Source organism: Vanacampus margaritifer, chromosome 11 (assembly GCF_051991255.1).
Source record: "Vanacampus margaritifer isolate UIUO_Vmar chromosome 11, RoL_Vmar_1.0, whole genome shotgun sequence".
Classification (NCBI taxonomy): Eukaryota; Metazoa; Chordata; class Actinopteri; order Syngnathiformes; family Syngnathidae; genus Vanacampus; species Vanacampus margaritifer.
Genome location: NC_135442.1, coordinates 7,577,055 through 7,593,890, shown reverse-complemented (window position 1 = coordinate 7,593,890; position 16,836 = coordinate 7,577,055). Strand labels below are relative to the sequence as shown.

General features: G+C 37.9%; 1 protein-coding gene across 1 annotated transcript; it reads left to right on the top strand.

Moving 5' to 3' along the window:
* The first annotated feature begins 7,709 nt into the window (after nt 1-7,709).
* chmp2ba (charged multivesicular body protein 2Ba) lies at nt 7,710-16,422 on the top strand. The gene is made up of 6 exons (XM_077580767.1): nt 7,710-7,923; nt 10,910-11,001; nt 12,725-12,919; nt 14,678-14,780; nt 14,869-14,975; nt 15,419-16,422. The coding sequence occupies exons 1-6, from the start codon at nt 7,887-7,889 to the stop codon at nt 15,539-15,541; spliced, it is 657 nt and encodes a 218-aa protein (XP_077436893.1). The 5' UTR covers nt 7,710-7,886; the 3' UTR covers nt 15,542-16,422.
* Nucleotides 16,423-16,836: the final 414 nt, after the last annotated feature.

Below are 16,836 nucleotides of genomic sequence, written 5' to 3'. Positions count from 1 at the left end.
GCATAAAATTGAAGCATAAAAGTCCCTTTCCATCCAATTTACTGCACACAAAACTCACTCCTGCGGAGGTAAAAACAAATTAACCAAAAAGAAAAGTAAAATGGGATTTGAATATACATCATCATGTTTACCCTGAACTAATTGAGAAATAATATACTGAACATTCATAAATGCAGTGGGATGTTATCTGCTTCGCTAATTTGAATAAAAATATTGTATTAAAGACACAATAGCAATTAAAATTGCTTTCGGTCTGAGGTCTTACTGGAAATGGCCAAACATTTACACAAATACCAATACAAGGTTCATGTGTTTCCTTCATGTTGTACTCCCCACATTGGATTTCTGCGGCATAATACAAACCACTAATTACAGTATAATTAATAAATGGTTACATGATACTAAATCACTTTTTTTTTTCTTGCAGCAAGTTATTTGATAAAACAATTCATTTTGATCGTAATCACATTTTTGCATGTGTCCACCCTGTCATTATGGGCTAACTGTCCCTTTTAGGTATTGTAGGTGATATTACCACAAGCACTTTGTCTTTCTTCAATGAAGGCTAAAAACTTGGATTATTACAGAATGAATATTTACTCTTTGATTTTTATGATTTCCATCATATTATGTGTGTTGTTGGAAGTCAATCTTAACATGTCCACTCTGTCATGTGTCAAGTGAAACATCGCACCATCTGTCACAAAACCTGTCAGACATTTGAAATATAACTGCTAAGCAGTACACAGCCGGTTTGCTAACGGAATCATTTTTGCCAAGCGAAGGTCCACTTCATTAAATGTTGCCAAAAATGTCCGCCCTGTCACTAAGCTCTCATATTTTGTTATTTGCATGTACATTTTCTGCTTACAGTCAAAGTTTTATGATGTGGAGACAAAACGGGGACACAAATACAGAGACGCATGAATATATATATATATATATATATATATATAAAGTATTTATTTGTAAAAAACGAACAAGGCACGTGGAATTATAAATATACTGAATATATATATTTTTTAAAAAGGTATTTATTTGTAAAAAACGAACAAGGCACGTGGAATTATAAATATACTGAATATATATATATTTTTAAAAAAAGAGGTATTTATTTGTAAAAAAACTAACAAGGCACGTGGAATTATAAATATACTGAATATATATATATTAAAAAAAAAAAGGTATTTATTTGTAAAAAAAAACTAACAAGGCACGTGGAATTATAAATATACTGAATATATATATTTTTTTAAAAAAAAGGTATTTATTTGTAAAAAACGAACAAGGCGCGTGGAATTATAAATATACTAAATACAAAGTAAAAAAAACAAAAACAAAATTAAGGTTGAAATAAACCAGGGAACTAAATCCAAACAAACTGATGAGGCGAGGCAAACCTCAACAAGACACAAGTGATCTGGTTGATAGACAAAAGGAAAAAGACTTATGAGAACAAGTGGAAAAGAAAACGTAAAAAACGGACCAAAAGAAAACATGACAAAAGATGAAACAAAACTAAAATCTAATCAAAACAAAGCCAACTTTTTAGTGGAAGTCAAATAGGCAACGTAAACATAATTTGACTAATCATAAATGTATTCACTCATTATGATAATAAGGCCACCTCCACTATTTAAATACTATATAAGATCCAAATGTTGTGTTTGACTAATGTCAACTACCACTTCATGCATTAACATCCTCAAAATACTTTCTAAACCTTCACCTTCATTTACAGAGTGAATAACTTGTCCTCCGTTGCCCTTCCAGTCATAATGACTTTAATTCCCTTATGCTGATGGTGTGTCTGAGTCGGACCCCTGCTGGGACCACCAGCCTCCATCTTGTGGTCACAGTCTCGCTTCTGGATGAAGACGGCTGCACGAGCTTATAGCCTTAAGGAGAGACGGTTTCATGCATGTCGGGTCTAGATTGGCCTCCTTGGGCAAAAATGGACCTGTGGATAAAAGTCAACATCATTGGCGCTTGCACATCCAAAATTGGCGCCAGCAGCACACTTGGCGGCGTGACCTCACTGGCAGAACCATCAGCGTGTCGACGAGATGTGTGGCCCGAGTGCACCTGCACGTGCTCAATATTTCTTGGCTTGAGTTTGGGAGGCGGGGGTTGGGAAAGCGAGTGATGATGAGCAAGCACTACAGAGGGAGGGGGGGGGGGGTGTAATCTCTTATTACCCACAATTCCCTGATGCTGTTTTGTAGCGGTGTCGTCCCACGGGTCGACATGAGTGGAGTCACTCAGTCGATTTATTGCCGCATCCTTGCCCTCCTCCCTGTTGCCTTCACCGCCTTCTAATTTCTGCATCACTCCTCTCGGCCGCCTGCTGGCTTCCAGATGTCCTGAGCCCCCGAGTTGCAGCCTAAGTTGCGGCTCTTTTTTTTCAACCAGCACCCCCGTGTTCTTCAATTAGTCCTTCCGTTTTATGTGACGTTCCATTCTAACCCCCCTCAACATTTATTAGATTTCTATCTGGTTCTATCTATCTCTATTTGAGTACCATTGCTGAATCCATCCATCAGACAGCAGCATTGCTTTTCAAAATCCCAAGATTCCCATCACAGCCGCATATCGCTCTGCGTTTGCATACGGACATATTTCAGGCTTGTTACATGGCGGGTTACAGTACAATGTCTTATTATCATTTGGGATTTATGCCAGATGCTGTAGATATAAATCCTGAGGCTCAGGAGACCGTACTGTACATGACAACTTGGAAATAAAAGGAATGTTTTGTGAGGAGACAAATACGCTCACTGGTCATAACATTAGGTACACCTGTAATATAGAACAAGTCATTGTTGTTTCATTGTGTTTGTTGATTTGGTCATTATTGGTTGTATTAGGTTGTTACTTTATTTAGCAACGTAGTAGAAACAGCTCTCGGTGCACATCATTGCAAATTACAGACAATGTAATTAACATATTGTTAAATGAACTCATTCACTGCCATTGACGACTATAGACGCAAAAAATTCATGTGAACTATTTCTATTAGTTTAACATTTTTCCCACTTTTTTGTTAAAAAGAGTATGAAAACCTAGAAAAAAAATATTGTACATTTAGAATAGATATAAAATTTGTGATTAATCATGAGTTAACTAGTGAAGTCATGCGATTAATTACAATTAAAAAAAATTAATCGCCTGATGCAGTTAAAAAAAAGATTATTAAAAATTAGGGGCGTCAGGCGATTAAAAGGTTTTTTTACATTTGATTTCATTTTTTTATGAAAACCTAGAAAAAAAATTGTGTTGAACATTTATAACAGATATAAAGTTTGTGATTAATCGTGAGTCAACTGTTGAAGTCATGCGATTAATTACGATTACAAATTGTAATCGTCTGACGTCCCTTATTTTTAATTTTAAAAAATTAAGTTAGGGGCGTCAGGCGATAAAAAATATTAATTGTAATTAATCGCATGGCTTCACTAGTTAATTAACGATTAATCACAAATTTTATATCTGTTCTGAATGTACAATAAAAAAATTCTAGGGTTTCATACTTTTGTTAGCACAAGTGGAAATAAACGTTAAACTAATAGAAATGGTTCAAATGAATTTTTGACGTATGTAGCCGTCAATGACAGTGAATGAGTTAAGGAGAAAAACTAGCAAAGCATCACTGTTATATTACTTTTAAATAAAGACTCAACCCCAACATTTTCTTTACAATAATATATTTTATGCAGTCCCACTAGTCCAAACACTGTATTCTAATTAATATTCTGTTTGTGAAATATGAATTATGCAGCAAAATCCGCCATTTTTTATCCATCTCAGGGGGCGGCCATTTTGCCACTTGTTGTTAACTAAAGATGACTTCATAGTGACAAAGGCCTCAGGTAACTACCAATCACGGAGCACCTGCTTGCTTGTGTAATTTTCAATCGACAGCAAGTGGGAAAATGGCCGCCCCCTGAGATGGCTAAAAACGGGTGGATTTTGCTGCGTAACTCATAACCTACGAACGCAATATTAATCAGAGTGCTGTGTTTAGACTATAATGGTAATAGAACACATCATTGTAAATATTTTTTTGGGGGTGCGAGATTACACAATTCATAAAACTTTATATATAGTGGGGCGGACAATAACCTTTTACACAGTCAGCTCAATCCATAACAACAACCCCCCCCCTGTCTTTTCCATTGTTGTTCTGTAAAAAAGTATAGCAACGAGAAAAACAACGTCAAACCACAACAAAGAATTTCTTATTTTTCTCTCTCTCTCTGTCTCCTTAGTTTCAGTTCCACAAAGCAGCATCCATCGCTCTCATCATTGGTTGTCCATGAGTGGGTTTATCTGTACCGAGGAGGGGAAAACACAGTCGTTATCAGCCTACAGCAACTTCACAGACATCAAGTGAGGGGATTCCAGCGATTTGTTCAATAATACCTTCAAGCTGAATAGCTCGGCGCGCTTTATGGCTGCGACTCCCGTGGATTGTTCAGAGTTCTCATTTCACACATGAAAGTCTCTCCACTATGCGTGTGTGGGTGCTTTTTAACATTACATATTGCCCCGGGCTAAATGTTCGACATAGGAGGAGAAGTGGAGGAAGAAAGTGATGCCTGATAAGAGTTAATGGAGGCAAATTGGGAATGAATGTATTTCGCCGATAAAAGATAATAAAACAGATAAAACTGCCTCTCTGTTTTTCTGTGAAAGCACTTCTTTCATCTTCACAGAGCTTGATGGTGACCAATTTTCATTTTCAAGGACATTAAAATAGAACGTAAACTCCAAACAGGTTTGTTCTGCAATGCTGTTTGACATTCAAGGTGATCTGATTTCAAAACAAATTACTCATTGCATTTCATTCTTACAAGGGATGTACGATGCCACTTGTTTTCTCAAATCTTAAGTAGTTAACACCGATACCAAGTATCGATACCAGAAAATGTACCCCAAAAATCAATGGTGGATAATTTGAAAGAAAGTCATTTATTACAATATAACATTTTTCCTTAACTCATTCACTGCCATTGACGGCTATAGACGTAAAAAAAAATCTTTTTAACTATTTCTATTAGTTTAACAATTTTTCCCCCACTTTTGTTAACAAGAGTATGAAAGCCTAGAATTTTATTGTACATTTAGAACAGATATAAAATTTGTGATTAATCGTGAGTTAACTAGTGAATCTATGCGATTAATTACGATAAAAAAAATTCATCGACTGACACCCCTAATTTTTAGTCATCTTTTTTTTTTTTAATCACGTCAGGCGATTACAATTTTTAATTGTAATTAATCACATGACTTCACTAGTTAACTCAAGATTAATCACAAACTTTATATCTGTTCTAAATGTACAATACATTTTTTTCAGGTTTTCATACGCTTGTTAACAAAAGTGGAATTTTTTTTACACTAATTGAAATAGTTCAGATGAATTTTTGAGATCTATAGCCGTCAATGGCAGTGAATGAGTTAATACCTGCATTGCATTTCATGCCATCAGCCATTATCCTACCAGGTACTTTCTCTGTGCTCCATTAGTATGTGCTGGGTAAATTCAATTTGTTTACATAATTCAAATTCGATAACAGTACAGTAATTGTATTTACTCATAAAGTATTAAGCAGCAAGATGCTTTCTTATGTTGCAGTTATCATGACCTCTTTGCCATTGGTGAAATTATAAAAAAAATAATAAAAATAAAGATGGTTGAACATTGTTATATTATTTTGTAAAATTTGGTCATTTAAATTTTAAATTTAAGTACACACTGAGCTCATTTTCACGAACCCCGTTGCAAAAAAAAAAATGCAAGGTTTGTATACCTGAAGGAGCCTTAAATGCTTGGGGCCAAGATTTATCACTACTGAGTCCCGATGATGATGAGCCCATTTAGTGGGGAGGGTCCCCGTAGTCCTCCAGTGATTAGTGGCAAACATCTTCTCTAATAACCTTAACAAGTACAACGCCTCAGGACGACACGCCGCCGCACACATCTCCTCGGAAATAGAAGAGCTGTGGGCTACCCATCCCCCCCCCCCCCCTTCCTCCTCCTCCTCCTTCACAAAGTCACCCCTCTCTCCTCCTCTCCTCTCCTCCAGCCATAACTGGGCATCTCCCAGAATTTCTACCACCCGCCACTCCGACGCCAGCACACGCATGCACTAAATTGAGTTGGATATGGTTCATGAGTCCCACCTCGCCACATAAAGTTGCCCTCAGCATCAATATGAAATAAGACAATATGAATACACAACAGAGGAGGAGGGAAGAATCGTCCCTTGGGATGATGAGTTATAGCAGGAAATTGAGAGAACGTGCTATGATACTATGAGGGGTTGTAAAGCATTTTTTTTTGGTTTTGTTTGTTATTGTTGTTTTCGTCGCCGTTTCAAGTTCAGTGGCAGAAACTGTATTGTTGTTTTCTTACAACCAGTTCCACTTGTCTTGACTCATGCTTCATCATTCCTAAAGGAAGTAAAGAAAAAAAAAGTTACTGATAAAGGTAAGAGCCAATTAAACACAATGGAATGTTATTGTACATCCTATAATTTATTTTTTCTAATATTTAGTTGTTTTTTTAAGCAACACAAGAGGGCTTTTACACTTAGGGCATCTCCATTCCCCTTCATGTCAAATCAAAGATCTCATTGGGCCAGAGACAGAGAGAGAGAGAGAGAGAAAAAAAAAAGGTTTTCTTTGAGACCATGAAAAGAACTTCAAGGACACAAAATGCCGAAAATTAAGCCCTGAATATTAAAAACAATATTCAGGCCAGAGATAAAGTCTTGACTCTTAGATTAGCTCCCTTGGCAAGCGGAATGAGGCAATTCCTTTGTGTAAAAAGACAGTCGTGTGCTTCACTCCATTTTATCCTGATCTTAGAATTGATGTTGTATTAATTTGTAATTAGATTTTGCTCTCTTTCATACAGCACAGAGTGTCCGATGGTACGATGTACAAATAAAGTGAAGCATCAACACGTACAACAACTGTACTAACACAGTGATTGGTCAATTATATTTCTCACATTGCCAATCAAAACTGAGCATTATTATCTTTGTAAAGCCAGATTTGCCGTTTTTGATCTCATTAATTTGTGAAACATTGTTTAGTCAATTGTATCATTGTTTTAAAATATACAGAAAATATATACATATAGAGTTATAAAGCATATGCTGTCATCTTAGTCAATACCTTTTGTTCATTTTAATCATTTGTGTTACATTTCCAAAAATGCCTGCAATAGGTAAAATCCTCAAGTAGTCATCTTTATTTTACACACGTTTTAGGCTGTAAAAACCTAAAACACTTTCTACCCTTTTTTTTCCCAGACGTTTTCTCAAATTTCTTTCTAGTCTCAACACTCTGAATGTTAAAACCTTTATATATTTAAAAAAAATAAGATTTTAAAAATTGGTGAGCCGTGTTATAGCGAGGGAATTTTGTGCTGCCTTCATGACCTAATCGAAGTGAGGATAAAACAAAAATTTTCAACTTTTACGCAGACTTAAATCTAACGATATCGCTCTTCTGCAGCTATTGCGCTGTACATGTTCTCAAAATTAGACGATGTGTTGGTTTGTGGGGAAACAACCAGTTCCTCGTCTATTTTTTAATCAATTCGTCGTGCCATTATTAGCCTATTTGTCATGTTTCACGAGTACACGTGAATGCAGCATAGGGAGCGAGTTCATGACGTCACACAGAGCGGTCGAGCCAGTCAGCTGAGGGAGGAACTACCCGACAACAGAAAGTCAACCAGGAAGACGCCGACGCTGTTAAAATAACCTACCGGCGGCTCGCTTCAACCAAACACGGCGCTTACTTACGCCGGGACTTGATTTACCGTGTATCTATAACCTCCACGTTTTATAAAAGAGTCCAATCAAAACAAAATGATGGCTTCCCTTTTCAAGAAGAAGACTGTCGACGGTAAGTTTGTTTCGTGTTGACGAGCTAAGCTAAGTTGTGTTTTCAACTGGAGACGGTATCAGTGTTGCGTCCATAACTCGAAGTTCGCCTGCCACTTGAACCCGTTTGACTTGTTTTAGATGTTCCGTGAGTCACTGGACACATTGTATTAAGAGTTTCCATTAGATTGACGTTTTAAAGATAATACAGCAAAAATGGCTACGATTTTTTACTTAATTGCGGGTAGGGTGTGATTAAACACTTAAAATATGTCAAAATGTTGTAGTTTTGAACATAAATGATGGATAAACCGAAAGACTCACGATACTAGTTTTCATTTTTAAATAGAGCAGCGGTTGATTTACATAAATATCTATCTATCTATCTATCTATCTATCTATCTATCTATCTATCTATCTATCTATCTATCTATCTATCTATCTATCCTTACATGTTAATTTTAGTCTCTGTAAGTGCTACATTGGTGAAAATCAAATAATTTGGTTGACCATATATAAGGTTGTCAAAATTCTGAGTGGTCTCTCAATCTCCAAAGTATTTTCCTCAGGCTGATAATCAAGCATGACAAGGTTAAAAGCCAGCCCTCATCAAACCGAATTAATAATTCAATCCATGGTTAATTGTGATTATATAGGAGGTGGATTTCAGAACAAATGGAATGTAAAATAATTTAAAACACATTAAACACATACATAAAATAAGTACATGTTAATTCAAGTTTTTTTCCAGGACCTACCTTCTCCTCCCAACATTGTCATCTTAGTGTCACTCGTACCGATGGTCCACATTTGGTTCTTACCGTCACCTCGGCGTTACCAAGCCGATATCAGATCTTCCGAGCTTCCTCTTGGGCAAAATTGACCAAATGTCCTTACTTTCTCTTGTCTCGTCGTCGCATCAATTTTAGCTTGGAAAATGTTTTTTTTTGGTTATTAGGTGATTGGAAAATGGGGGTTGGGGGGGTTGATCAGTTGTATTTGTAGGGCGATATCCCTCCCCCTTGAAGACGCCGTTGCCGCGTCACGTAGTACGTGTTATCGTTTCGCTCTCGCAAGTGGTCCAACACGACGTGACGTGGATCCAACGAGTTCATGGGAACTTTCTTGCTCCATGGAACCATTTTTTTTTTTTTTCGCTTCTGGAAATCTCCCTCCCCTTCCGAAGTGCCCCAACTTTCTTTGATGAGGCAATTGGACTGTACACTTGGTTACAATTGCTAGGACTTATTCTGTATTTTGATTTTGTTGTATATGATGACTTTGGAACTCATTGGAGTCTCAAATATTTTGATCTTTTCTCTTTTTTCCCCCCCACAATGACTTAAGGATTAAAGAGAGAATAACAAGAACCTATTGTCATTTTTTTTCAACAAGTGTAGAAAATAGATGTATATTAAAATATAACTTAATTGTATTTTTTGGGGCTTTTATTTGTATTGTATTAAATTTTTATTATTTTTTTCACTTTTAAAGGAATAAATAGAAAAGTCATTTATTCTCAAAATCAGGTCTAAACTTTATTTACTTTTTTTTTTTTTTTTTTTACAGAGGTTGTAAGTGTGTGTTAGATTCACACCATTGGCTATTCTGCCCACACAAGATTTGCGTTGATTGATGGTCATGTATTATCTCACATGATGCCACTTAGAGATCGTGTGGGAGGTAGAAAGCTGACTCAGTAGCGTTGCTAGCTGTCTGTGCAGCGCTGCTGTGTTTGGGAATGTGCTGCCTAGACACACGAGCCGCTTAAAACATGGTTGCCTTATTTTAGGTTGTTAGTATTGACCGATTATGGATGGATTTAATGGATGGATGGATAGACAGAGCTTGTTGATGACATGCAGTGGATTTAAAAAGTCTACACACCCTTGTACAAATGCTCGATTTTTGTCATATATAAATAATGAGACCAAGATAAATGATTTGAAAACTTTTTTTTTCACGCTTTTCACCTATAACCTGGAGAATTCAATTGGGGGGGGAAACAATCTTTGCGAAAGTAACTGAAATGAAGTGGTTATTTCATAACTGGAATATAGCTGTGTTTGGAATTGACCAGTCACATTCAAACTTATGAACCATAATAAAATTTCTCAAAAACACGTGGGAAAATGTCTTATAGTTCGATGGAACCAAAGCTTGGAAGGCTTTTGTCATAATCCTAAAAGGTATGTTTCTTTAGCTCAAAATAGCAATGGCATAAATATCATGGTATGAACCTCACGATAGGATAATTATTAGCACAATATTGTGGGACGGTTGGTGATATAAAAAAAAAAAAGTAATAACTTTAAAAAAAGAAGAAGACAAATTACCAAGAAAGCTCAACGGAAACAAATATAGTTCACAATGCTGTGTTTAGCTAAAGCGAGTGAAAAGTAATGTTTTTTTTGATAGAGATGTTGAAAAATATCTGCTGGTATGATTTATGAGAATGATAACCGCCACAGTAGCCAAAAACATGCCTTGTTAAAATTAAAGTGCACTAATAAACTAACCACCAGAGGGTGCTAGAACTGCACACATGGAATACATCCTCACCTTTTTTTTAACAGATGCGCTGCTTTTAACTCACTTGCTCCCCAAAACATATAAATATGTTTGTGTCCCAAAGACGTATTTATACGTTTTTATGTTTTTTTTGTTTTTTTTTTTATGCTAGAGCATATAGAAGGCTTTGATGCAGCCTCTCAACTGGAAAGAACGGTTGAAGAAATGGTAGTTATTACACAAACGGCCTCAAATAAGGCGGAGGGAGTTATGAGCCGTTTGAAATGGCAGTCACTGCCTACAAGAATATCTGAGAATTGAGTCCATACTTGTTATTCATCTTCTGTGTTCACCCACACTGCTGTATTAAAATACAGATACGCCATGTAGAAAACAAACGAGTGAATTTAGAAGCTCTTTAGTTGGTTAAGTTGCGGTCGTCAATAACCGTGCATTTCTGATTGTAATTTTCTTCTTCTTCTTCTGTCTTTCCTCAGACATCATAAAGGAGCAGTCGAGGGAGTTACGCGGCACCCAGAGGCAGATCACTCGAGACAGAACGGCGCTGGAGAAACAAGAGAGGCAGTTGGTGAGACCACAACATGTACAAAAAACGGGAGATCCATTTTGCATATATTTCTACATATTGCATCAAATCCGACCGTGACCTCCTCGCTTTGTAGACATACAGGGACAAACCAATGCTACTACGGCGGGAGATTACGTCTGTCGGACTAATGGCTCTCAATTAATAGACATGATGGATCTGCTACGGTGGCTTTGCTGCAGGCAAAAACACGCAAGCGTTCCTCTTTCTCTGGTGTCCGCATACACACAAAGCACACAAACGTTTCCTCTTGCCGCCAAATGAAAGAAACAAGACGTGTCCTCTCGCCTCTATTGTATTAAGTAAATATCATCCAGGACATAATTACCTCCCCGGGGGGGACAAGGTTTTAATTTCACATTTGCGCTAATTAGTCGAGTTTTTGAACCTCGCTTGCATGTTCCGAATAGAAGAAACGTAGCGCTAAGAGGTGGAAATGACCTAGATTTGCAGTTTAGCCCTGAGTACTTGCACACTCTTGCACTTTTTACAGCAAAGGAAAAAAAAATGCACTAATTGCAAAACCAGTTTTCCCCCAGAATGGAAATACATGACTAACTTTTTTTTTGTTTTGTTTTCTATATACAGGAGCAGAATATTGTGGAAAACAAAAATAATTTTGATGATTTATAGTTTAGAAAATCCAGACTTCACCATCTAAAGAGGACGCTTAAAGCAATGGTAGTTATTACAAAAAAAAAACGTCCAGCAGGTGGCAGCAGAGTATAAGAGATCAACCAGGGCCATGTTGCAAAAAAGCTCTTTTCACCAGTGTTTTAAACAGATTTGTGAATAATGATGAAACTTTTCTAATCTTAATTGCTGCAAAACGGAAACCGATACAAACATCCTTTTTTTTCTGATGAAAGAAGAGAATCTAATCTTTCTTTTGGTAGGCTCCACGTTTTTATAGCAATAGAACACAATATTCTGTGGACCTTGCAAAATCAGTCAAAACCCAGCAAAACAGCCGGGAGCGAAAGGGATTGCTTCAGTGAAAATGGCTGGGAGTGAATGAGTTAATAATCGATGAATCAAATTGACTGCAAAAAAATGCAGTAACAAGGAAATTTTTTTTTTCTTTCCCCGGGAATTGTTGGATAAACATCATTTCACATTTCCACTTCAGGCACGGTTGTGTCATTTTCTTCCCACCACGACTGTATTTGTTTGAGACATTGTAATAATACCCCTCACTCCAAATTGTGTCGTATTTCCTCATTGTAGGTTCACTCAGCGGGTTTGACACTATCGCAATCACATACCCTGGTGTGTATGCGAGCCTCGATTCAGCCGTGAATAATTAATTATTTCCGATAAAGATGGAATAAACAAGGCTCGCTCCGAGGCCTTGCTAGCTTCCTACAACCTGGAGCTTCACTAGTGTCTCTTGGGAAGTGTCGCGTCCCACAACCATGACGCCTGCGGGCGTAAGAATATATTCTGATGTTTACCAAAGCTTAAAAGCGTGCATTTGCGTGCCACTGATGGTGGCCTCAACCATATTGGCTGTGGTTCTAATGTCTATATTTGTACACGCAGTGATTCTCTCGGGAGCTTTGTGTGGGTCTGTTTGTTGGTTTATCAATTTCATGTAAAAGACTTCAGGGTAGTTATTGGATCGATCGCTCGGACTCGAAATTCCAACATTCTCGGCGTGAATTCTCCAGAAAAGTGTCCCGTAACGTTGATTCTCCTCTTCCAGGAAGCCGAGATCAAGAAAATGGCCAAGAGCGGCAACCGGGAGGCGTGCAAGATACTCGCCAAGCAGTTGGTCCAGCTGAAGAAGCAGAAGAACCGCACGTACGCCGTCAGCTCCAAAGTCACTTCCATGAACACTCAGACCAAGCTCATGAACTCGCAAATGAAGATGGCCGGGGCCATGTCGTCCACATCAAAGGTATCGGCCGTCACGTGACAGCTCAGTTCTGAACTCATTCACTGCCATGAATTCATTAAAAAAAAAAACAAGATGATTAAAAATGAGGGGCAAGAGGCGATTACATTTTTTAATTGTAATTAATCGCATGACTTCACTAGTTACGATTAATCACAAATTTAATATCTGTTCTAAAAAAAAAAAAATTCTAGGTTTTCATACTCTTGTTAACAAAAGTGGAAAAAAAAGTTAGACTAATAAAAATAGTCCAAAAGAATTTTTGACGTTTATAGCCGTCAATGGCAGTGAACGAGGTAAGTACTTTTGTGGAGGAGGTAGTTGAATATCGGGGTTCTTCCTGGCTCAAAGGGTAATTGATGTGGTACCACTCTGAATACAGACAATTCCTTTGACGTATTTTAGTGTTATTTAATTTGTAACTTTTAGTTAAGCCGTGTTTTACAAAAACACAAAATGAAGACACGGGAGCCCGTTTGATTGATTGATTTATTTTAAGCATTTGTTGTGCATTAAGCACAATGTGGCTCAGTAAATGGTAGTTGAACACGTCCGTTAAATATTTCACAACCAGAGACACAGCATTTTACAGTGTCTTCCCTCATTCAACTTTTTGACCAATTGCCACAATATCAGAAATATTTTTATTATTATTATTTTTTTTTTGTGTGTGAATAATCATCACCAAGTGGGACACAGTCGTGAAATGGAACGAAATTCATATTTGACTGAAAAGTAGGGCATGCCAAATTATTCACCCCCCTTTTCTCTCAGTGCAGCCAACTGACTCCCAACAGTTTGATGATTTTTGAACAAACACCGTGTTGACCTAAATGACTGATAAATAGATCAATAGAGTCCACTTGTGTGTAATCTGGTCTCAGAATCAACGCACCTGCTCTGTAATGGTCCGTTAATGAAACAATATTGGGCAGCAAACATTAGCTAATACTTTATTTAGCAAGGCACTACTTTTCATTTGAGTTATTTTAAAACACGTATTACACATCACTATATCACTGTCTAATGCAGTTTGACATCACTGTAAACTTTATGTAAGTTTGATTTTTATCAGGTTGAATGTGTTGAGAATAACGTTGTTGAACCTTCCAATTCGCACTTTCGTCTTTGAACAGAAGAAAGCTCTCGTACTGTCAATCAAAAGGCCTTTTTATCCCCATAATGATGAAAAGTTGAAAGAAAGAAAAAGTTAGGTGCGTCAAAGTCAGCGTAGCTCGTGAACTAGTTTCAGTGTCGGCGTCCATATTTGTGCGTGTAATTAATGTACGAGTGTGAATTCTGTCCCCGTGTGAAGCGGAATCTCGGCTTTGCTAATGAAGTGTGAAAAAAAGGAGGGGGGGGGGGCAAACCTCTGTAAACACACAGGTCAGCTATAATTAAGCCCTGAATTAATGAGGCGTAATCACGCGTTCCTAAATGAAATTGTTGAGTGTCTGCATCAGATCAAGTGAAGTCAGTCACTATTTACTAGCATTTTTTTTTTTTATGTGACAACACACGAGAGGATTATTATTAGATGAAAGTAGACCATCCAGTTTCCCCCCACCCTGATGTTTCACGTGTTGTGTGTAATGTTGATATATTGACATTTTTATTTAAATGACAATCACCGCAGCCATTTTTGTAGTCTTCTAGCAGGATTCAAGTCGGCTCGTCTGCGCTGCCGGCGTCCTGTTACTTTTCGTAATCTTTTCATTGTGAACGTCACAACTTAAACTCTGTTCCCAATCACATCTGCAGACGATGCATGCAATCAACAAACAGATGGATCCTCAGAAGACGATGAAAAACATGCAGGAGTTCCAGAAGGAAAACATGAAGATGGGCATGACGGAGGAAATGAGTAAGCTGCCCGCTATCAGCAAAAAAAATAAAGAAAAAAATAAGAAAATGTGCTATGTAAAGTTGATGCCACCCCCTTCTGGTTTTAGTCAACGATACCTTGGATGACTTCTTGGGGGAATCTGGAGATGAAGAAGAATCTGAGGACATTGTCAACCAAGTTCTGGATGAAATTGGTATCGAGATCTCAGGAAAGGTAAGAAGGTCCAAAATAAAAGAGCTTCTTTGTTTGTTTGTTTTCCCCCCTAGTAAATTCCCACGGGAAGTTAAAATGGGGAATTTATGAAAGCTTCCGATTTTAAACTTAATACCGGGTTGATTTAGGTTTACTTTCACAGATTCCATTTTTTTTTTTAAATTCCCAGAATTGTGCAACTCTCAGATTAATGCATGCAAGTATCAAGTGAGCTTTGAGCGTGTCAGCCCACCCATCTGCCATGCATGGAGCTCCCCCTGGGGGCTCGTGTAAGTTACTGCAGCTCCCTCACCATTATAGTTCAATAAGCAGGAGCCACAGCTGTAAAGCAGAAACATCAATCTTCAAATGGGCGGTTAGATAAGAAATCATGATCTGGATGTTGTTGTGCATTATACCCGCCGGGCAACAGTTTTCATGTTTTCTGTCTTGTGTGCGCACAGATGGTCCGAGCTCCAACCGCAGGGAAGACCGTCCCCGGCGCCGCCGCCGCCGCCACGTCCAAAAATGCCACCATGTCTGACGATGAGATCGAGAGACAGCTCCGCGCCCTCGGTGTGGATTAACGTCTTCGGATGCACTTTTTCTCTCATATGGCGACTGACATACTGACTGTCACAGGTTCAATGGTTACGCGCACACATACGCACACACTCAAGGCCAAAGACATGCTGTCATGTCGATTGCCCGAGTTCTGCTCAAATATTTATGATGACATTAGCGAGGCGGACGGACGATCCGCCCTTCGACTCTTAAAACAGCCGCCGGCGCTCCTGTTTACGCTGCAGCTCGTTCTCTTAGAAGGGCTGGAGTGCATATGCAAATCATCTTCTACCTTCGCTCCTCACATACGTTCTTTTTTTGGTTTCCGACTGGTTTGATTCCTTTTTGGGAGAGTAAAATGCACAAACCTCAGCATCGCGTGAAATTAATTGGAGATTCAAACGCGTGCCGATTTTTGTTACGCCTGCTGACTTGCTGTTACTCGCCAGCGTTTCATGGGCTTTCTTGGATGGTCTTTGTCTTACTGTATAAACGACGCCAGTTCTTCAGTGATTGCAGGATGGCGCCTGTCCTGCCGGCCCCTCTTCTCTTTCAGCTGCTGTGCAGTTATGGATGTTTTTTTTATTAATATTATTATTAGTTTGCATCTTGTCAAAGACGCACACAAACACTGCAAAGAGATTGTCACTGTGATGCGTGGGCGAGCGAGTGACTCGGGCACCCTTCGTCTTCTATCTTTGGACGTTTTTGCATGTGTCACACGTGCATAATAAACTAGTTTAATCATCCAATTATACATCTGTAAACATTTTTTGAGAAGATTCATTGACAATTTGGTTGCTTGGGAAGTTCTGTTTTATTTTGTGTGTATGTGCACTTGTTTCCTTAATTACTGGACTGTGTAAATGGGATTTTATAAGTAATAAAATTTCTTCTGGTACAACTTTTTGATGGTGTGCGTATTTCATTTTTAAAGGATGGTTAAGATAGCTGTACTGTGAAAAACACTTACGTCCATTTTTATTTTTTACTTATTACATTTTGGGACGTCTGCATTCAGTTTCATCCCAAAAATGTATAATAAAAAAAATGGACATAAATATTTTCACAGGATGGTAACTATTAGAAAAAAAAAATGGGTTTAGTAATATGTAAACTTGCACAAAAAAAAGTTTTGAAGGTATTTATTTTTAACACCACAAATTCCCACCATTTCAGCAGTAACAAGTTAAACAAAATATGATACTGGTGGAAAATGTTTTCTTTTACAAATGAAATGTTAACTACAAAAACGTAATCTTTTGTGTGATGTCTAAACTAAACTGCAGGAACTGGTCAGTTCTGTGGTGTGACAACC

Coding starts and splice junctions, on each gene's coding strand:
- chmp2ba (XM_077580767.1), top strand. CDS start 7,887: ATGATGGCTTCCCTTTTCAAGAAGAAGACTGTCGACG. Junction 12,920..14,677: donor CCATGTCGTCCACATCAAAG/GTATCGGCCGTC, acceptor TCACATCTGCAG/ACGATGCATGCAATCAACAA. Junction 14,781..14,868: donor GGGCATGACGGAGGAAATGA/GTAAGCTGCCCG, acceptor TTCTGGTTTTAG/TCAACGATACCTTGGATGAC.